Source organism: Pseudorca crassidens, chromosome 6 (genome assembly GCF_039906515.1).
Source record: "Pseudorca crassidens isolate mPseCra1 chromosome 6, mPseCra1.hap1, whole genome shotgun sequence".
Lineage (NCBI taxonomy): Eukaryota > Metazoa > Chordata > Mammalia > Artiodactyla > Delphinidae > Pseudorca > Pseudorca crassidens.
This window is the reverse complement of record NC_090301.1, coordinates 128,111,093-128,133,576: the sequence shown is the minus strand read 5'-3', so window position 1 is coordinate 128,133,576 and position 22,484 is coordinate 128,111,093. Positions and strand designations below refer to the sequence as shown.

The following is a 22,484-nucleotide window of genomic DNA, read 5'->3' as shown; positions in this document are numbered from 1 at the left end:
CATTGACTATTGATAGCTGGCAAGCTGGTCTCTGATGATGTGGTAGATTGATAAAAATGGCTCTGATTCTCTACTCATCCATGTGCCCACCCATTTTGCAGAGTGGCTTTGCAGTTCCACTCCAGCCTTGGCCTTGGCCTTGGCCTTGGGACTGTCTTTGGCCAAGAAAATGTGGTGGTTCCCAGCCTAAATCATGATGAGAAGAAGCCTGGACTAGTTTGCTGGAGGAGGAGACCAGGTGGAGCAGAGCAACTTACAAAGCCACCTAGTTGACTCAGAGACCAGACATTGGGCCAAGCTGGTTGAGGTCCACAAAATTGTGCTGTTGACCCATAGACATACGAGAAAGAATAAAGGAATCTTGTATTAAGTCACTCTTTTTTTTTTTTCCGGTACGTGGGCCTCTCACTGTTGTGGCCTCTCCCGTTGCGGAGCACAGGCTCCGGACGCGCAGGCTCAGCAGCCATGGCTCACAGGCCTAGCCGCTCCACAGCATGTGGGATCTTCCCGGACAGGGGCACGAACCCGCGTCCCCTGCATCGGCAGGCAGACTCTCAACCACTGCGCCACCAGGGAAGCCCTCTCTTTATTTCTTGACTGTGCCTCAGCTCTCCAACACAAAAAGCCTTTTTGAAACTACCTACCATATGAGGTTCAAAATATGGTATGATTAATATTACATCAAAGATGCTGACAATGTCATGCCTAAGGGCCACCTGACAGGGACATGACCCATCAACAAAGGAAGTAAAGGGTAGGGAGCATGCCTGATTTTCTATACTCCTCAGATCCAGATGTAGAGCTCAGGTTCAACAGTATTGTGATTGGCTAGCAGATACAACTAACAGTTTTGTTAATAGTAACCAACCCAGGCAGGTTTTTGTAGAATTTGGCACTTATACATTTCATGACCCCAGAAACCTGTGTGGAAAGGGTTATCCATAGAAACATTTAGTGGTTTCTTAAAATGTTTGTTCCTGACTTCTATACAGGTATACTTTGATCAAAATGTGAGTCATCAAATCTTTTTGGATAGAGCCTAAGGAAAAATATTTTTTCTCAAATGAAATATTTTTTTCATTTAATAAATAAAATTACTTATAGGACACTAATAAAGATTAATGACAAGATTTCTCATGACACTTGGAGTATTAAAATGTGTTATGATTCTCATATTTTCCATGTGTTTAAAACATGTTATACACCTCAAAAACATGTACACGTTATTAAAATATAGCTGGTTTTCTTTAATACCATCATTTCATTGTATCAGAAGGTAATCACTGGATGGTGAATCCTTCACACATCATAGATTTGCTCCCTAATATATGCTCGGGTAGACATTTTCTACATTGTGATGGAGACCTGGGCTATTTGTTTCTACAAAGAAAATGTGAAGCATTTGATTGAGGAATTAGGGTGATATGGAACCTGAGACCACACAAGCATTTCATGTAAAGGGCAAAAAAGCAACGAGTGTTCAGCTAGAAATAAGTTATTTTATTTTAAAACACATACAGATTAATAAATATTATTGGAAAACTTAATAAATAGCATTTTTATTTACATAAGGCAATTACAACATGCTATGACTACTTCTATAAAGCAAAATATAAGCAAGTCTTAGTCATTGACAAATGGGTGTGTGTGCTAATTGGAAGCTTCCCTGATACATTTACATGAAAAAAATTTTATGCAACCAATCAAACATTTTACATTTTTTTATCTAGTCTTCTTCCTCTCTTTCACAATTATATTCCATTTTACAAGACAGTAATAGTTATCATTTAAAAAGGCAAAAACACTCAGGAATGCTACTGGAAAAACAGTACCCTTAAATTTTTCCAAACTGCAAAAACACTGACATGGCAGGGGGGAGCAAATTATTATAGTCTGACAAATAAAAGAAATATTCTGTACTTTTCAATGTGACCCTTTGGCACTAGTGGTTTGGGAGTTCCTGACATTTACCTGGTGTCAGGTAGTTCATGGTCAGGGTTGAGCCGCTTGGAAGCAGGAAGTTCAGCATCATTCATTACAAATTCAACGCAACAGAATCAATCTGGTTCACAAGTCATTGATTCTTCTGCAGAACATAAACCTTTGCAGAATGTCAGAGAAGCTCATCACACCATCAGAATGTGATCTCTCAGTGCAGGTTTTTAAAGTCCTTGCTTAATTTCCATATTTTACAACAGAAAATATAAAACCCTGCCTTTTAAAACAAAAAAAAAAGAAAATTAAAGCTTCATGGAATCATGCAGACTTTACACCCAGTGCTTCCTTTGCTTACTCAGTGCTCGAAGCTGTGTGTCTACAGCATGGTCCTGAGCAGACAGGATGCATGGTGCATTGCTCCAAAGGAGTCCTGCACATGCGCTCTGGTCTGAGGCTACCAGCACAAACTAAACATGTGAGTGCTCTAACACAGATTTGGAGACCCATCCCACCATTTAGAGGTAGAGAAACTGAGGCACAGAAAGGTTAAGTGACTCACCTATAGTTGCACAATTCAAGGAAAAACAGAGAAAAGAACAAATAAATCCTCCCCGGCTCATGCACTGGGCCCTAGACTATGCTTTTTATCACATTGGGTACATTTGAAATAGATGTTTATTTACATGATCATTGTTCTACTGAATATCAACTTTTCACTAGACAATATGTTTTTGATGTAACACAGAGTTACATTTTCTTAAAATATAATTCTTTGTTGCATTTAATAGCATGTGAGAAATGTGTACGAAAATAAATGAGTAGATATTGGGCCAAATTCTTGTTCCCATTCCTAAAATTCTTAATCTTTTCAAGTATATGATGGAGGTATAAGAATCTGGCCAGATGTGAAAAATCACCTTAAAATTCATCACCAGTTCAACTGTGAGGCGGAAGTGAGGAATACATATAGTTGAGGTATTTTATATGATAAACTGTTTTATGGTGTGACTGGTGTGCAAACTGATCTTTTCTCTTCCTAACTCAAGCTAACAGACCTCTAGCTATGAATATGAGTAAAACATATGAAAAACTAACACAGATATGTCCTTGGGAGGAAGGTCAATGCCAAGGAGTTAATGTTACGTTTTTGGTCCCTGAGAAGGTGGAACACCAAGTTTCCATCTAATCCTGCTTGATAGGTGAACTACTTCGGCGGTGTCAGACACAGTTAAGGACAACTTCTTCAGACCACTGAAGCCAATCAGACAGCCAATGAACAGATCTAAACTAAAGCTTCTTCTCTTTCCAAGTTCCTACTCAGTCCCAGGAAGTCTAAGTCAGGATCAAGTAGGCATCAAAGAAGAGTGATGGGCATAGCTCTGTAAACTGCTCTTCTGGGTTAGTTGAGCAGCTTAGAAACGAGAGGTGTCATCTCCCAACAAGAATTAGGCAGCACGACAGTGGCCTGTGATCAACACCTCAGTCTCCGTGGACTCATCCACGCGTGTAGACAGTGCATCTCGAGCACTTTATGGATGTCTAGAAACTGGCCTCTAGAAGGGAGCGCAGTATTTACAAAGAGCTGAGCAGTCGAGGAAGAAGGAAGGTGAGAGGTGACTGCATACTTCAACAGTGCTCTCTTCTATCAGACGTGAAACCCAAAGAAAAACCCGAAGACTAATCTACTACAGCTGGAATGAACCTCTGGAAATAAAACTGCATAAATCAAATTGGCCTGAGAAGTAGGACTTGAAGGAATATTTCTTATTGCTGAACCAAGAGCAGCAAAGTGTATTTCACTAATTTTCTAATGTGAAAAGACCATAATAACATCTGAGTGATGATTCCCCCTGAAGGTCCAGCCGTGGGCAGTTCTTGCTCCCCATGTGACAGGGAGCAGACTGCCCTTCTCTCCGGATCCTTCTTTGCAGAGTTGGAGCAGTCCTGCAGAACAGCAAAACACCCAGGGTGGTCTTCGTGCTGGGTTTGGGTTAGAATCCTTAATAGGCCCTACACTTGATCACTGAGCAGAACAGGAAGCAATCTTTTTAAATGCAAAGATTCAGATGAGAAAACAAGGCATTGTCCAAGTAAGACAGGAGAGAAATGGCCTATTTAAGTATCTATCCAGAGCAAGCCTGGATATCATATCACAAACATATGATTTTAGAGGAGGCTTGCTTTAATTGAAGATAAAACCCAAAGAATACCATAATAATGAAAATGTTTTATATGTATTTACTTTTGGAAAGACCAATATAAACCTATCCCCATTCTGGGCCCTACCCTTCAAAGCTTTACTTTTTAAATCTTTTTTTGTAATTCCAAATTATAAAAACATGAACCTATAAAATAAATACTATAAGTCAGATATTAAACGCTCTATGTTAAACTTGAAAATTAGGCTGTTAGACTGCTGGTCATGTCAATTACTTCCAGGCTAGAGTCACACTTTTGGAATACAATGGATGATATGAACTGTGTTCCACTGGAAGGGAAGTTGTGTATCCTACCAAGGTAATTTGCTGAACAGATGTAAACTTGGGAGAGTCTAACTGTTCTGGGACTTATCACCTTCAAGAGGAGACAAACTATTACTACTTTGAGATTCTATTTTACTCTAAAAAAAATCATAGGGAGATAATCCAGAAAATATCACCTCTAAGTATCTATGGAATAATCATGGATTAACTGTAATCAGGAACATCAATAGATGAATTTAAATAAACTAAGCTTCACATGTAAACTGTAAACAAAAAAATGGTAATTTCCATATGACACATGGACTTTCTCATTATACTTGTATAGCCACATGTATTCTCTGAATATCTCATACTCCTTACCTAGAAATGATTTTTATGCCTAAAAGTATATTTATACTCCTGCATTATACTTTCAGAAAGTTCAGTTCAATAAATTAAGGCCTGCATTCCTAAAAATACTGATGATAAAAAACAAACCTTCATGAGCTGATAAAAAGAGTAATGCATTTTTTGAGCATTTGTTAACTATCAGTTACTATAAGATTTTTAAAAATTTTTGAATATTCTTGCTGCTGTTAGTTCACAGATCACTTGACAACCCATGATCATCACATGTACTTTTAATTCATAAAGGTGTTTTTTTCTCTATGTTAAACTATCCTCATTTAGTTTAGTCTCTTTGTTCAACACTTTAGGGAACTATTCCTTAGGTCTTTAGAAATGTTCTTTTTGTACGAAAAAACACTTTTTTTTTTCCTATTGACATTCCTTAGTAATTTTAATTGGGTATTATTTAATTGGGTATTACCAAATCTACCTTACCCAATCCCATCTTTCAACTTGGCATAGCTTCCTATTTAGATAAAATGGTACACATGGGACTTCCCTGGTGGTCCAGTGGTTAGGACTCCAAGCTTCCACTGCAGCGGGCACTGGTTCGATCCCTGGTCAGGGAACTAAGATCCGTCATGCCGCATGGTGCAGGGGTGGGAGAACCACTGCAAATGAAGTACATGATATCGTGATGAATATCTGCATCACTCTGTGCTTTGTTCCCATTTAATACACATGCAAGGTTACTATCGATAGCCAAGTGACCTCTTTGATCCAAATACTGGAATAATTAATGGCTATTTTGCATTTCAGAAGTTTGACTGAGGAATTGTAGGGTGCTCTGCCATCTCAAACAACAGGGAGATGGCTACAAATTGTTTTCATTTTTGCTAGAAATTCTTTTGAAAACTATGTGTGTTCCAGTTTGTAGAATATAGCCTAAACTTAATTGTGTCCTTTAACTTGTTCCTGAATTACAGGGAACTCATATGTGCTACTGAACAGTTACTCTCTCATTTAACAGCCTTATTATCAAGTTAAATAATTTATTTCTTCTTAATGGCCACAATGCTTGCTGAAAGAGAACATGAATATATTTAATATTGGATCCCAGTTACATTAGACTGAATGCAAATAAAATACCTCATGCTACTTAAGTCATTTGTCTTTAATTGAACTATAACTACATGCTGAAAGGGTTGATTTACTCCAATGTGCCCTTAGTCTTGACTCTCTTCCAGTGAATGAATATACTATAATTTCTAACTGCTTTGAACATTTATGTTTTGAAGAGTGAAATATTAAAGTATAATCAAGGAGGCTGCATTACTCTAATCTAAGAGAACATACACACAGTAATAGTCAAATTAAGTGAATAGTTCAAGTAATAAAGGCACTGAAATTGATTTGAGCTATTGAAAATCATCCTGCAAATGGAACAGTATATCATTTCCATTCACTCTTCTCTCTCTGTTTGCAATTAAAATGTCTAGGAGTTGGGGGTAAGAGAGTCAACACATCAGAGGATTAAAACCAATTAAATGTATATGCCTCTGATTTGGATCTGACACCTGAATGTTATACATGCTTAATGCAAAATTTAAAAACTACAGACACATTTACTGTAGAGTCAGACTTCAAGACAACAATTTCTCCCATTTCCAAAGTAAGCTTCTAAGTAAGAATATCTGTTCCCCTGCAAAGACTAATCAGAAAAGGCCCATTCTATTTAAATAATGATGACGTGTTTTAAAAGCAAAGAGTATTCATGAAAGCTTCCAGGTTAATGGCAATGAACATAAGATTCCTCTCATCAGAGAGAGATGACACCCAGGCAACCACTGAGCAACTTCAGAGTACAGAAGGCTGGGCCCCCACCCCAGTGCTGAGCAACACATCCTCACTCTCCACCAGCCCATCCATTAATATACAGGCAACTCCAACACCAGCGATTTACGGTCTCTTCTACTTCACGACAAATCAGGACCAGAAGCCACATCCATTTCCTGTTCCTCAAGCCATCCAACCCCCTGCTACATCCTAGTCTGTTTTCATATTAGATTTGTTCATCTCCCCAAGATTGAAGTTGAACTCTTTGAACACCTGTATAAGGACAATCCCAACGGAGACAGTGGTGAACCCACAGGCCATGCCCAGGAAGTCCACCAGACCCACGTTGCTCCACTCCCGGAAGAGGATGGCCGAGGCCAGCAAGACCAGTGTGGTGAACACAACGTAGTAGATGGCCCCAAACACAGAGGAGTCGAAGCACTCGAGGGCCTTGTTGATGTACCTGAACTGGATGATGATGCTGCAGCCAAGCACGGCCAGGAGCACCAGGCACAGGCAGAGGGCACGCCGACTAGACGGATTGTTGTGGAAGATGTCTTGGGCTGCCAGCCCAATGCCCTTAGTGGAAGGCACGGTGAAACTCCCCAGCAAGGAGCAGATGCTGATGTAGACCATGATGTTGGTGGGCCCGTGGGCTGGCGCGATCCAGAAGATCAGCAGCAGCAGCATGAGCAGCACGATGCACAGATAGCCTACGAACACTGGAAACGAGAGGGTGCACGGTGACCCAGGGGGCGAAGCAGAGCAGCCCTCGCCACGTGCTCCGCCACCTACCCCCCACCCCCGCTGTCACCGGGGCACCCTACCGCTCCGGATGTGCTTTACCACAGCCCCTGAGCTCACTCCACAAAAGTTATTCCCATCATCACTTTCACCATTCAAACATTCATAGCTCCTATATATTACATGTCAGTAAATAAGTCTTCTCTCTATTAGTAACATTTTTATAACAATAAAAGTCTACACAGATGCTTTGAGATTTTTTTTCGGCCACACTGTGCGGCACGCAGAACTTCCCCTACCAGGGATCGAAGCCGTGCCCCGGCAGCAGAAGTGCAGAGCTCCAACCACTGGACTGTCAGGGAAATCCTGAGAATTTTTTTAAAACCATTTCACAAGATGGTCAACTCAACAAACCCTAGGCAGAGAGTACTCATACGCGTGGGGTGGGAGAGAAAGAGAGTCACGCGGGGTCTCAAAGGACACACAGGGAAGCTGTAAGGGTATTTCTGGCTGTTGCAGTGACTGGGGGATGCACACAGTGGGCAGAGGCCAGGGGTCCTGTGATGTGCAGACGGCCCCACACAATGAAAAATCATCCTGTTCTCCTGATGACTTCGGGATGTCATCTTGGACAGGAAAGTGGAAAATATTTATAATAATCAGAGCTAGAAGCTGTTTTATGTGTAAAACAGAGTAATTTGGCAAGGACTTAATATACATTGAATTTTTCAGAACTTCAAGAGTTATACTCCATTTCAGAAGATCCCATTGCTGGGAGTTCCCTGGTGGTCTAGTGGTTAGGATTCCGGGCTTTCGCTGGTGGGGCCCAGGTTCAATCTCTGGTCAGGGAACTGAGATCTGGCAGGCCACCTGGCGTAGCCAAAAAAAAAAAAACAAAAAACAAAAAAGAAGATCCCATTGCTGATGGCAAAATCCTTAGTGTTTGAGTCAATAACACAACACCTCCACATCGGTCTGTTTGGCACCTGCCAGATTCACAGCACACATGGTGTGGGGTCTGCTGGCTTTAATATGTCTTCTCCTATAGTTGTACCTGAGCATTCCATTTTATTCCAAAGTACTGTTCTTAGGGCATTATGTTGACTGCTATTATATGTACAAGGAGTTGTATTTTCCATGAACTTCATTTCCAGATTGTAAAGGGGGTGCCAGGCACTGGGCCTGAGGGCTGGGAACAGCCTGGACATGTGTATCAGCAAGCAGGTGGTGGGAGCCCCTCTTCCTCAAGGATAAGAAAAAGACTATGGAGCTCTGCTGCAGGGGAAGATTCAGGAAGATACTACAGCTGAAAGCTGCCTGGGAGCCTGACCTATAAACTGGGCAAGGGGTAGTGGAGGGCAGAGAGCAGCACACGCAAACGTAAAATACTGCCGAAGTGTGGGCTGTGTTTGCAGAAAAATCAGAAGTAGCTTGAACGCAAGTGCGCAGGCTTTATTTCATAAAAAGCAGCTGGGGGGCTTCCCTGGTGGCGCAGTGGTTGAGAGTCTGCCTGCCAATGCAGGGGACACGGGTTCGAGCCATGGTCTGGGAAGATCCCACATGCCACAGAGCAACTGGGCCCGTGAGCCACAACTACTGAGCCTGCGCATCTGGAGCCTGTGCTCCGCAACGAGAGGCCGTGACAGTGAGAGGCCCGCGCACCATGATGAAGAGTGGCCCCCGCTTGCCGCAACTAGAGAAAGCCCTCGCACAGAAACGAAGACCCAACACAGGCAAAAATAAATTAATTAATTAATTAAAAAAAAAAGAAGAAGAAGAAAAAGCAGCTGGGCCTGAGTGTGCAGTACTTTGGGTTTTCTCTCATCAGGGGGAAGGGGTGGTGATGATTGCAGTTATGAAAAAAAAGAAATTATGTCAAAAGTAGATACCAAAAAAAAAAAAAGTACAGGGCTCTGCGGGGGCTCTAAAGATGAATTAAATCAGACCTCGGCTCTCTGAGAGCTTCACTTCAGAGGGAAGCATGGAGGCCTGGACACATGGTGGTCCTGAGAGGAGCAGCCTGGGGTCGATCCCGCAGAATGGGCGCACAGATGCGGGGTGGGGGACAGCGTCCATGCACAAGGTCCAGATCCCAGGAGGCAGCAAAGGGGCCACGGCAGCAGGGCAGCCCCGGGGGGCAGCAGCAGACAGTGGTGAGCAAAGAGGAATCAAGGGCCTGGAGGACAGACCACAGCGGGGCGGAGGGTACAGCTCCAGCCGGGAGAACCGCGCCGGAGGCGGCAAGCTCTCTGGCACCACAGCTCTGAGTTACCTGGGTTGGTCAGCTTCTCCTCCAGCTCGGCCTGAGTGGTCACACTCTCAGATTTCGGGGAGTGGATAATCAGCACGACAGAACCCGCACAGCTTAGTAGACACCCCAACTTGCCCAAGATGTTGAGCTTTTCTTTCAGAAGGTAAGAAGCTAAAATGGACCTTCAATTTTAAAATAAGATATGATTAAATCAAACTATCTGACCGACCTGTTTCTTCTAACTGCAGATGTTATTAAAGCTACATCTTCTTTACCGTCACATTTTATTTTTAAATTAGTTTTTAAGTGTACAAAGATTAGGAATTTATTGAAGTTGCTATTTCAGTACAAATAGGATCTTCATGCCAATTCCATGCAGAGCCAGTACATAATGATACTAGTAACTCATACCACTCTATTATTTCAGTAGATATGAAATATACCAGGGTAGAAAACTAAGTTTTATGATTGATCAAAAATAAAAATATTGCCTCCATATTTTTAAAAGTACACAGTCCAAAAAAACTATGTTAAGTAGGAAAGCAGGATATGAAAATCGTTAAAATAATTACAAGTAATTCATGATCAGAACACTTAAGTTAAAATAAATTAAGTGAGAAAATGCACAAATAAGAAAAAATCAAAAGGCTAATAGTAATTGAATTATGGTACAAGGAGTATGGGTGATTACTTTTCTCTTCTCTAATATGGAAACTTTTAAAATGTGGTCACATTACTTATTTAATGCAAAAAAAAAAGCATTCCTCATAAAACATCTGTAATCTTAAGACTGGTACGGGGAGGGCACACCAGACCCAGATACCAATATATATATATACAGGACTATTTCCATTCATCCTCATTTCACAGATAAGGAAACCAAACCTCAGAAAAGATCAGCACTGAAACCAAGGCCACAAAGCTAACAAAAGGTGAAGCCACGGAGAGGTCAAAGCTTCCATCTTTCCCTTACAGCGCTTTGTGTCCCTGGCCCTGGATAGCCTGGTCCCCAAGGAGACCCATCAGTGTAGCTGGGAAAATAAGCAACATCCCTGAAAGAAACCATACAGGATATAATAATACAGAACTGGATGTTAAACTGGGGGGCTCCACACAGCTGCACGGAGAGGTGGCAACAAAGGAGTGGGCGGCTCCGAGAATAAGAGGTGGGCTGGAGTCAGCCAGGAACAACGGGTGGGCCTATGCCGGGGGAGAGGGCTGCCACGAATATGGAAGAAAGGGTCAGGGTAATCCCGCACCGCGAGGCCAACTCACTTCTTATTGCACTCTTGGTCTTATACCAGAGTACAAATTAAACAGCCCTGCTATAAAACAGTGCGTAACAGAAAACTTGAGGGATGCTAAGGCCAATAGATCAGGAAACAACTGCCATTGAAAAAGACAGTTTATTGCTCACGGTCTCCGAGCTGAGGGCCGTAGCGTCCTACGCAGGACGGCACAGGGAAACGCTAGCGTTGGTCAGGAGGCGCTGGCGGGTTGCGGGGTTGCGGAGGGCTGTAGCAAGAGCCTTCACTTCACTGTGGTCTCCGGGGGAAGGGGTGTGTAAGGCAGTGCAAGCAGTTTAGCACTGGCCAGAGGGAAGAGCTCAGTGGCGCTTGGGCACGGGCTGTCCCTAGCTGTCTATGACTTGGTCCTGGGGGATCAGCGCAGGTGGGTAGTGGGCAGGAGTGTGAGAGTCCAAAAAAGGAGGTGGTTGGGATGTGAGCTCTGGATCGGTTGGTTTAGATTTGAAACGCATGCCTGAGCAGGAGAACTCCTCCCGAGGAGAAAGGTGCACGTGCCAGCGGACACGTGAGCCAAGGCAAGGTGACTCAGGACCGGACTGTCCAGAACGAGGCGTGTGCGGCACAGGCATGCAGGGCAGATGTTAGGGCATCCAGTTTAGAGACGCTAGACACATGGTCAATAGAGTGCCATGTCATTTAAGGACACACCAGATAAAGACGTGGGCAACCGCTTACCTCCTGAGTATGTTCCTCATGGAGAACTAGTCCTTGCCTCCCCTCTGTGGCTGAGAATGGATGACCCCAGGGCGGCTGGAATAAGGGCCATCTATCTAACAGGCTTCCCCAGCAGGAAATCCACCAGCTGTCTAGGCTCAAAACCTTTCTCCTCTCACTTTTCCTGGGCTGCAGTAACTAAAGCCTGCTACCTTCTGATCTGAGATTAAACAAAAATCATATAAAATCTCTTTGACTTAAATCAGGAGTCCACAGACTATGGCTGAAGGCCCAATCCAGCCCTTCACCTGTTTCTGTGAATAACATCTTACTGGAGCACAGCCGTGTCCACACAGTTAGTCTGGTCTCTGGCTACTTTCCACTATGATGGTAGAGGCAAGCAGCTGCAACAGAGGCCACATGGCCCACAAAGCCTAAAATATTTACCATCTGGCCCTTTACAGAAAAAGGTGGCCACCCCCTAAGTTAAATGATCTACAGAACTAATCGCACATCTATCTGGAGAGTTGGCCTGAGGTGGAGGCACAAGTTACATGTCGGCATCAGGGCCACGACAGCACAGAGGAAGGAGCAGCATCCTCACTGGAGGGGTTGGGGGTACAGCAGAGGTGGGAGGGTGGGGTGAGAAGCAGCGTGATACAAGGCAATGGAAAGAGGGGGAAAGAAATTTAATGCCAAGAGAGAGTCAATAGACTATCTTAATAAACTTATAGTAATAGTAAACAAACAAAAAATGCGCTGTAGAATTGACAGCAAGGTCTTGAAGAGAAATTTGTATACCCAAGTTCATAGCAGCATGATGCACAATAGCTAGACTGTGGAGGCAACTCCAGTGTCCACTGACAGATGAAGAAGGAAACAGTACACAAGGAGTGCACAAGGGTTCCCTTTTCTCCACACCCTTGCCAACACTTATCTCTTGTTTATTTTTTATGACAGCCATTCTAACAGGTATGAGGTGATATCTCATTGTGGTTTTGATATGAATTTCCCCCATGACTAATGATGTTGTGCGTCTTTTCATGTACCTATTGGGCACCTGTATGTCTTCTTTGGAAAAACATTTCTTCAGTTCCTCTGCCCATGTTTTAATCAGATTGTGATTTTTTTTGCTATTGAGTTGTAAGATTTTTTTATATAATTTGGAGATTAACCCCTTACCAGATCTATGATTTGTACATATTTTTTCTCATCCTATAAATGGTCCTTGTATTTTGTTGATGGTTTCCATTGCTGTGCAGAAGGTTTTTACTGATTTTTTAAAAGATTTTTTTTTATTTTAAAGTCTTTATTGAATTTGCTACAATATTACTTCTGTTTTATGTTTTGGTTTTTTGGCTGTGAGGTATGTGGGACCCTAGCTTCCTAACCAGGGATTGAACCCACACTTTCTGCATTGGAAGGTAAAGTCTTAACCACTGGACCACCAGGGAAGTCCCTGTGTAGAAGCTTTTTGGTCTGATGTAGTCCCACTTATTTATTTTTGCATTTGTTGTCTTTGTTTTTGATGTCAGATCAAAAAAATTGCCAAGACCAATATCAAAGAGCTTACTCGTTATGTTTATCTTCTAGGAGTTTTATAGTTTCAGGTCTTTTTTTTTTTTTTGCGGTACGCAGGCCTCTCATTGTTGTGGCCTCTCCCGTCGCGGAGCACAGGCTCCGGACGCGCAGGCTCAGCGGCCATGGCTCACGGGCCCAGCCGCTCCGCGGCATGTAGGATCTTCCCGGACCGGGGCACGAACCCGTGTTCCCTGCATCGGCAGGCAGACTCTCAACCGTTGCGCCACCAGGGAAGCCCTAGTTTCAGGTCTTATGTTCAAGTCTTTAATCTGTTTTGAGTTGATTTTTGTGTACAGTGTAAGATAGTGATCCAGCTTCATTCTTTTACATGTGGCCTGACCAGTTTTATGGAACAGACTATCGTTTCTCCATTATATTGTTGACATTTTTGTCTTAAATTAATTGACCATATATGTGTGGGTTTGTTTCTGGGTTCTCTATTCTGCTCCACTGATCTACGTGTCTGATTTTATGCCAATACCATACTGTTGGGACTTCCCTGGTGGCGCAGTGGTTAAGAAACTGCCTCCCAATGCAGAAGACACTGGTTCGATCCCTGGTCCGGGAAGATCCCACATGCTGCAGAGAAACGAAGCCTGTGCACCACAACTATTGAGCCTACCTTCTAGAGCCTCGTGCCTAGAGCCTGTGCTCAGCAACAAGAGAAACCACCGCAATGAGAAGCCGGCGCACCGCAATGAAGAGTAGCCCCCGCTTGCCGCAACTAGAGAAAGCCCGCGTGCAGCAACGAAGACCCAACACAGCCATAAATAAATAAATAAATAAATACCGTTTGGATTACTATAGCTTACAATATAGTTTGAACTCAGGAAGCTTGATGCCTCTAGCTTTGTTCTTTCTCAAGATTGCTTTGTCTATCTTTGTCTTTTATGGATCCATACAAATTTCAGGATTGTTTGTTCTATTTCTGTGAAAAAATGCCACTGGAATCTTTTTTTTTTTTTTTTTTTTTGCGGTACGCGGGCCTCTCACTGTTGTGGCCTCTCCCGTTGCGGAGCACAGGCTCCAGACGCGCAGGCTCAGTGGCCATGGCTCACGGGCCTAGCCGCTCTGCGGCACGTGGGATCTTCCCAGACCGGGGCACGAACCCGTGTCCCCTGCATCAGCAGGCGGACTCTCAACCACTGCGCCACCAGGGAAGCCCGCCACTGGAATCTTGATAGGATTGCACTGAATCCATAGATTGCACTGGGTGGTATGGACATTTTAACAATATTAATTCTTCCAATCTATAAGAATGGAATATCTTTGCCTTTATTTGTGTCTTCTTCAATTTTTTTCATCAATGTGTTAATAGTTTTCACTGTACAAGTCTTTTGCCTTCTTGGTTAACTTTATTCCTAGGTATTTTATTTATTTATTTTTTTGGCCATGCCACATGTCATGCAGGATCTTAGTTCCCTGACCAGGGATTGAACCCGCACCCTCTGCACTGGAAGCTCAGAGTCAACCACTGGACTGGCAGGGAAGTCCCTATTTTATTCTTTTTGATGCAACTATAAATGGGATTGTTTTCTTGATTTCTTTTTCTGATTGTTTTTCTTCGTGTGTAGAAACACAACTGATTTTTGTACATTGATCTTATATCTTGCAACTTCAGTGAATCTATTTATCAGTTATAACAGTTTTTTGGTAGAGTCTTTGGGGTTTTCTATATACAATATTATGTCAGCTGCAAGTAGAGACAGTTTTACTTCCTCCTTTCCCATTTGGATGCCTTTTATTGCTTTTTCTTGTCTTGCTCTGGCTAGGGCTGCCAGTATTATGCTGAATAAAAGTGGCAAGAGTGGGCATCCTTGTCTTGTTCCTGATCTCAGAGAAAAAGCCTTTGGCTTTTCACTATTAAGTATAAAGTTAGCTGTGGGATTGTCTTATGTGACCTTTATTATGTTGCAGTATGTTCCCCCTGTACCCAGTTTGTTGAGTTTTTGTCATGAATAGATATTTGATTTTGTCAAATGCTTTTTCTGCATCTATTGAGATGATCATATGACTTTTACCCTTCATTTTGTTAATGTGGTATATCACACTGATTGATTTGTGGATACTGAACTATCTCTGCATCCCTGGTACAAACCCCACTTGATCATAGTATATGATTTTCTAGTGTATTGTTGAATTCAGTTTGCTAATACTTTGTTGAGAATTTTTGCATCCAATATTCATCAGTGATATTGGTAAGTAATTTCCTTTTTTGTAGTGTCCTTGTCTGGTTTTGGTGTCACAGTAATGCTGGCCTTGTAAAATGAGTTTGGAAGTGATCCCTACTCTTCAATTTTTGGGAAGATTTGAGAAGGATTAGTATTAATTCTCCTTTAAATATTTGATAGAATTCACCTGTGAAGCCATCTCTTCCTGGACTTTTCTTTGCTGGGATGTTTTAAATTACTGATTCAATCTTCTTCTGCTCAGATTTTCTATCTCTTCATGATTCAGTCATGGTAGGTTGCATGTTCTAGGAATTTATCTGTTTTTTCCTAGGTTATCCAATTTGTTGGTGTAGAATTGTTCATAGTCTCATGATCCTTTCTATGTCTGTCGTTCAGTTGTAATGTCTCCTCTTTCATTTCTGAATTTATTTATTTGAATCTTCTTTTTCCTTAGGTAGTCTAGCTAAAAGTTTCTCAATTTTGTTTATTAAAAAAGAAAAGCAGCTCTCAGTTTTGTTAAGCATCTCTATTGTTTTTATGGATGTTATTTCATTTATTTCTGCTTGGCTTTTTATTCCCTTCTTTCTGCCTACATTGGGGATAGTTTGTTCTTCTTCTAGTTCCTTGAGGTAAAAAATTAGGTTATTTGATATCTTTCTTTTGTCTTAATGTAGGCATTTATTGCTGTAAACTTCCCTCTTAGATCTGCTTTTGCAGTATCCCATAGCTTTTGATATATTAGGTCTCCATTTTCATTGGTTTCCAGATACTTTTGGATATCCCATTTGATTTCTTCTTTGACACACTGGTTGTTCAGGAGTGTTTATTTAATATCCACATATTTGTGAATTTTCCAGCTTTCCTCCTGTTATTGATTTGTAGTTTCATACCACTGTGGTCGGAAAAGATACTGGGTATGACTTTGATCTTCTTAAATTTGCTAATACTTGTTTGTGACCTATCGTAAGATCTATCCTGGAAAATGTTTCCTGCACACTTGAGAAGAATGTGTACTGTGCTGCTGTTGGATAGGATGTTCTGTATATGTTAGATTGGTCTAACATAGGGTTCAAGTTCCATGTTTCCTTGATTTTCCGTCTGGATGATCTATCCATTGTTGAAAGTGGGGTATTGAAGTGTTTTACCATTATTGTATTGTTGTCTATTTTTCCCTTCAGATCTGTTAATATCTGCTTAATATATTTAGATGCTCTGATGTTGGTGTGAATATATTTGTGATTGTTATATTTTTGATGAATTGACCACTTTATTATTGTCTAATGACCTTCTCTGTCTTTTGCTACTGTTTTCAGGTTAAAGTCTACTTTGTCTGATATAAGTATAGCTACTCCTGTTCTCTTTTGGTTCCCAATGGCAAGGAAGATCTTTTTCCATCCCTTCACTTTGAGTGTATGTTTCCTTAAAACTGAAGTGAGTCTCTTGTAGGCAGCATATACCAGGGTTCTATTTTTTAATCCATCTAGCCACTCTATGTGCTTTGATTAGAGAAATCAATCCTTTAACACTTAGAGTAATTATTGATAGGTAAGGACTTATTAATGCCATCTCATTAACTGTTTTCTGGCTTATTGGAGTTCCCTTGTACCTTTCCTTCTCTCTTGCTGCCGTCCTTTGTGAACTGCTGATTTTCCATTGTGATATCCGTTGATTCCCTTCTCTTGTTTGTGAATCTACTGAAGGTTTTGTTTTGTGGTTACCATGAGGTTACATTAAGACATCTTAGAGATATAAGTCTATTTTGCACTCATAACAATTTAACTTCTATTGCACACAGAACCTCTAATCTTTTATTCCCTTCTTTTTTTCATATTTTTGATGCCACAATTTACATCTTTTTCTACTGTGTATCCATTGATCAACTGTGGTAGCTATGGCTCTTTTTTAAGACTTTTATCCTTCAACCTTTATACTAGAGTTAGGTAGTTAACACACCACCATATTACAGTATTCTGTATTCAGTATTCTCAATCTGACTATATGCTTACTTTTGCCAGTGTGTTGTATATTTTCATATATTTCCATGTTATCAACCAGTGTCCTTTCATTTCAGCTTGAAGAACTCCTTTAGGCATTTCTTGCAGGCAGGTCTAGTGGTGATAAACTCCCTCAGCTTTTATTTGTTAGGGAAAGTCTTGTTTGTTTGTTTTTTTCCAGTCCAGGTCTTTTATTTTCTTTATACCCATCATGCCATGAATTCATAGGGAATGGGCTACAACAGTTCAGGCTCCTTTCCATTGGTTCTCACAAAGTGTGCTTCTCTGGGTGGAGCAGGCTGGCGCTTCAGTTGAACCCAAGTACCTTTCTCTTTGGCTTCCTTCTTTTTCTGATCATTTTCCTTCACCCATTTCAGGAAGCTATCTTGGCTCTTAGAGTGCTTAATATGCTTGATACGCTCATTAATTCTCTTGGCAAGAATCTTGCCCTTGTTTGTTTACAATGATGCCAACAGCATGCTGGGTTAACATTGTAGACTCTCCCAGTTTTGCCGTGGTAACATCTGTGGGGCATTCCTTTTTGAACAGTGCCCATTCCCTTGATATCTACAATAACACCTTTCTTGTAGATTCGCATGTATGTGGCCAAAGGAACAACTCCATATTTTCTAAAAGGCCTAGAGAACGTGTAGCAGGTGCCCCTTTGTGTTGGTCATTTTGGCAAATACATTTTCATATAATTTCTGTGGCAAGGAGATCGAAGAATGCTTCAGATAACCCATCAAAGCCAAATCACTGTTACAACGAATGCACACTTCACTTTAAATGGTGAGAAGAATGCCTGAGAGACAGGGGGAGGGATAGGAGGCTCCGGGAGCCACGTGCGTAAGGAAAGTCTTTTTTTTTTTTTTTTTTCCGTACGCGGGCCTCTCACTGTTGTGGCCTCTCCCGTTGCGGAGCACAGGCTCCAGACGTGCAGGCCCAGTGGCCATGGCTCATGGTCCCAGCTGCTCCGCGGCATGTGGGATCCTCCCGGACCAGGGCACGAACCCATGTCCCCCACATCAGCAGGTGGACTCTCAACCACTGCGCCACCAGGGAAGCCCATGGGAAAGTCTTTTTCTTGCCTTCATTTCTGAAGGGCAACTTTGCGGGGTATAGTATTCTTGGTAGTTTCTTCCATTCAGCACTTCAAACATATCATCCCCTTTTCTCCTGGACTGCAAGGTCTCTGTTCAGAAATCCATTGATAGCCTTATGGGTGTTTCCTTCTATGATTTTTTTTCTCTCTTGCTGCTCTTAAAATTCTCTTTGATTTTAGACAGTTTTATTATAATGGGTATTGGACAAGATCATTTTGGACTGAAATCTTAGGGTAACCTATGAGCTTCATGAACTTGGATGTCCAAATCTCTCCCCTGGTTTGACAGGTTCTCAGCTATTATTTCCTTTACATAAGCTTTCTACTCCTTTCTTCCTCTCTTCTTCTCCTGGGATTCCAATGATGCCTACATTGTTTCTCTTAATGGTGTCATGAAAGTCCCACCAGCTTTCTTCATTCCTTTTCGTTCTTTTTTCTTTTTGTTCCTCACATTGGATATTTTCAATTGATCTGCCTTCAAGCTCACTGATTCTTCTGTTTGGTCGTCTGCTGTTAAAGCTCTGTGCTGAATTCTTCAGTTCTGTCATTTCATTCTTCAGCTCCAAAATTTGTTTGGTTCTTTTTTTACATCTTCTATCTCTTCATTAAACTTCTCATTTTGGTCTTATGTTGTCTTCCTGATATCATTAAATTGTTTATCTGTGTTCTTTTGTAGCTAAGAGTCTTTGGAACAGTTATTATGAATTCTTTATTAGGAAATTCAGGATCTTTATTTCTTTGGGCGTTACTGGAGGTTCTTTTGGTGGAGTCATGTTTCCCTGATTCTTCATGATTCCTATAGCTTTGCGTGTCTGCACATTTGAAGAAGCAGTCACCTTTTCCAGACTTTACGGGTAAGGGAAGACTTTCACCTAGGGGTGGGGTCATGCTGGAGTGCGCTGTGGCCCTCGGTCAGTGGTGCGGGGCACCAAGAGCAGGCACATACGGTGGCGCCAGGTCCGGTGGGGCATGTCTTTTGGCTCAGGCTGCTAGGGTCTACATCATCAGCAACTGTGTGCTCCATGGTGAGTACTGCTGAGGGTCCATAGTGGCCGCAAGGGGTACTGGGGTCCATAGTATCACTTGGGGTCAAGTGGCTAGACACCAGGATAGGCAGAGATGGTGGCCAGAGCCAATGATGTGCCACACTCAGCTCTGAGGGCCAACTGCAGGTGCCTATATAGTTTCAAGTGCCTATATAGTGCCTGCCAGTTGCAGACACACAGACAGCGGTAGGGGCCAAGGCAAGCAGCAAGGGCTGGGACCAACTATAAGCTCACTAGCAGCTGTGGGATTCCTACCATGGCCCTGCGGTAGCTGCACACTTCCCAGCCCCACAAGCCATGCACAGTGTAATGGAGGCTGGTGACAGGGGTTGGGCCAGGGGTGTGCAAGTGCATAGCTCAAGTGGCTGGCGGCAGGTCAATGCAGCAGGGCAGGCTAGTGACAGAAGACAAGGCCTGATCCAGACCAACATGTAGCTGTGGAGGCTGGCGGCCGGAGTGCTCTCCTGTGGCTGCCAGGATACCCGCTCCCAAACTGCACATTGCAGTGGAGGCCTGCAGTGTGGAAAGGCACAGCTGGAGGCACTAGCTGCAAGGAAGCACATTGTGGCGGGGTCAGCTGTGGAGGTGTAGGCTGCTGTCTTGCACTCGAGGGCTGCTTGCTGCCCGTGCGGTTCCCAGGCTCCCCAAGTGCAGGGGGGGAGAGTGGGGAAATGGAGCAAGGAAGGACTCGGGCTTCTGGCATCAGTGAACGTGAATACCTATAGGGCAAAAGTTGCTGAAATATGCAGGGGTCCATGGTGGTGAAATCTGCTAAGTTTTTCTGCAGAGCAGGTCACTGAGAACCACACTCACTCCCACTGCATGGCTGCCACTGGTATCCCCTGCTTTTCTTCCTTGCTCCTAGCCATTTCAATACACTTCAGTTTTGCCATTCTGGGTGGGAGCTTCGTGTGGTGCTCTGAAAGTCTTGGGGAAACTGGTCACTTCCTCCATTCTTCCTTTCCTGGCCAGGGGAACTCTTCCTATCTGGGAAGTTCCCTCATGGCACTGAGCAACCCCAACTTGGGGGAAGGGATAATGCAGTCAAAATGAAGCTGTCTTCTTCCTTCTTTTTCTTGCAGTTATTCTCAGGTTTTTGGTTCCACTGTATCACTAAATTTTCTCAAGTGGACTCCGGAGCTCTCCCAGAGCTGTTTTCATTAATGGATAGCTAATTGTTAATTATTGTGGGGAGATGGAGGCTGAGTTCTTCCTTTCCAATCTGGATGCCTTTTAATGCATTTGCTTGACTAACTGCTTTGTGTAGAACCTCCAGTACCATTATGAATAGAAGTGGCAAAAATTGGACATCTTGTCTTGTTCCTAATCTTAGGGGGAAAGCATCTAGTCTTTAACCAGTAAGTATGATGTTAGCTGGGGCTTTTCCATAGAGATCCTTTGCAAGATTAGGAAGTTACCTTCTATTCCTAGCATATTGATTGTTTTCACCATGAAGGGGTGTTGAATTTTATAAAATAATTGTTCTGTGTCTGTTGAGATGCAGTGTTCACCCTTTATTCTATTGATGTGGTGTATTACATTATTTTATTTTTGATGTTAAATACACCTTGCATTCCTAAGATAAATCCCACTTGGCCATGGTATATAACCCCTTTTATATATTGCTGGATTCAATTAGAGTATTTTGTTGATGATTTATCCATCTATATTCGTAAGAGAATTGGTTTGTAGTTTTCTTGCGCTGTGTTTGGTTTTCTTACCAGGGTAACATTGACTTCATAGAGTGAGCTGAGAAGAAATCCCTCCCTTCCTATTTTTTGGAAGACTTTGTGAAGAACTGCTATTAATTCTTCTTTAAATGTTTGGTAGAATTCACCAGTTTTACCTAAGCTTTTCCCTGATGTAGTTTTTTTATTTACTAATTCAATCTATTTACTTGTTATAGGTCTTTTCAGATTTTCTATTTCTTCTCAAAACAGTTTTGTTAGTTTGTGTCTTTCTAGGAATGTGCCCATTTCACCTACATTATCTAACTTGTTGGCATACAGTTGTTTATAATATTTGCCTATAATTCTTTTCATTTCTGTACAGTTGGTAGTAATATTCCTCTTTCATTTCTGATTTTAGTATTTTTAGTTTTCTCTCTTTTTTGCTTTGTCAGTCCAGCTAAAGTCTTATCAATTTGGATGATATTTTCAAGGGACTAACTGCTTTTATTGATTTTCTCTATTGTTTTTCTATTCTCTATTTCATTAATTTATGTGCTAATCTTTATTATTTCCTTCCTTCTATTTGAGTTTGTCCTCTTTTTCCAGTGTCTTAAGATGGAAGGTTAAGTTGTTTATTTTGAGATCTTTCCTTTTCAATGTAGGCATTTACAAATATAAATTTCTCTCTGTGTACTGCTTTAGCTGAATCCTAAATGCTTTGGCATGCTGTTTCTTCAGTTTTATTCATCTCAAAGTATTTTCTAATTTCCCTTGTGATTTTTTTTTTAAATATTTATTTTTTGGCTGTGTCAGGTCTTAGTTGCAGCACGCGGGCTCTTTGTTGTGGTGCGTGGGCTTCTCTCTACTTCTGACATGGAGGCTTTTCTCTAGTTGTGGTGCATGGGCTCCAGAGCATGCGGGCTCATTAGTTGCGGCACATGGGCTCTCTAGTTGTGGCACACGGGCTCCAGAGTGCACGGACTCAGTAGTGGCAGCACACAGCCTCCCTAGTTGTGGCACGTGGACTCTCTAGTTGCAGCATGTGGGCTTAGTTGCCCCATGGCACGTGGGATCTTAGTTCCCCAACCACGGATCGATCTGGTGTTCCCTGCATTGCAAGACCAATTCTTAACCACTGGACCACCAGGGAAGTCCCATGATTTCTTTTCAGATCATTGATCATTCAGTAGTAAGTTATTTAATTTCCATATATTTGTGAATTTCACCAAGTTCACTGATTTTACTTTCTAATTTCATTCCACTGTGTTCAGAGAATGATTTCAACCCTTTCAACTTTATTGATGATTTTAACGGCCTACCACATGGTCTATCCTGAAGTATGTTCTACGTACACTTGGGAAGAAGATGAATTCTGCTATT

At 42.1% G+C, this 22,484-nt stretch overlaps 1 protein-coding gene and 1 pseudogene across 1 annotated transcript in view; both read right to left on the bottom strand.

Annotated features, from left to right (window-relative positions):
- Window positions 1-1,479: 1,479 nt before the first annotated feature.
- The window catches only part of NIPA1 (NIPA magnesium transporter 1), a 41,746-nt gene continuing 20,741 nt past the window's right edge, over window positions 1,480-22,484 (bottom strand). Inside the window, exons 4-5 of the mRNA XM_067742329.1 lie at window positions 9,601-9,761; window positions 1,480-7,306 (exon numbers count right to left, since the gene is read on the bottom strand). Coding sequence (XP_067598430.1) covers window positions 6,795-7,306; window positions 9,601-9,761 — 673 coding nt within the window. The 3' untranslated portion in view covers window positions 1,480-6,794. The remainder of the gene's footprint in view (window positions 7,307-9,600; window positions 9,762-22,484) is intronic.
- Window positions 17,496-18,121, bottom strand: LOC137226769 (large ribosomal subunit protein eL21-like; annotated as a pseudogene).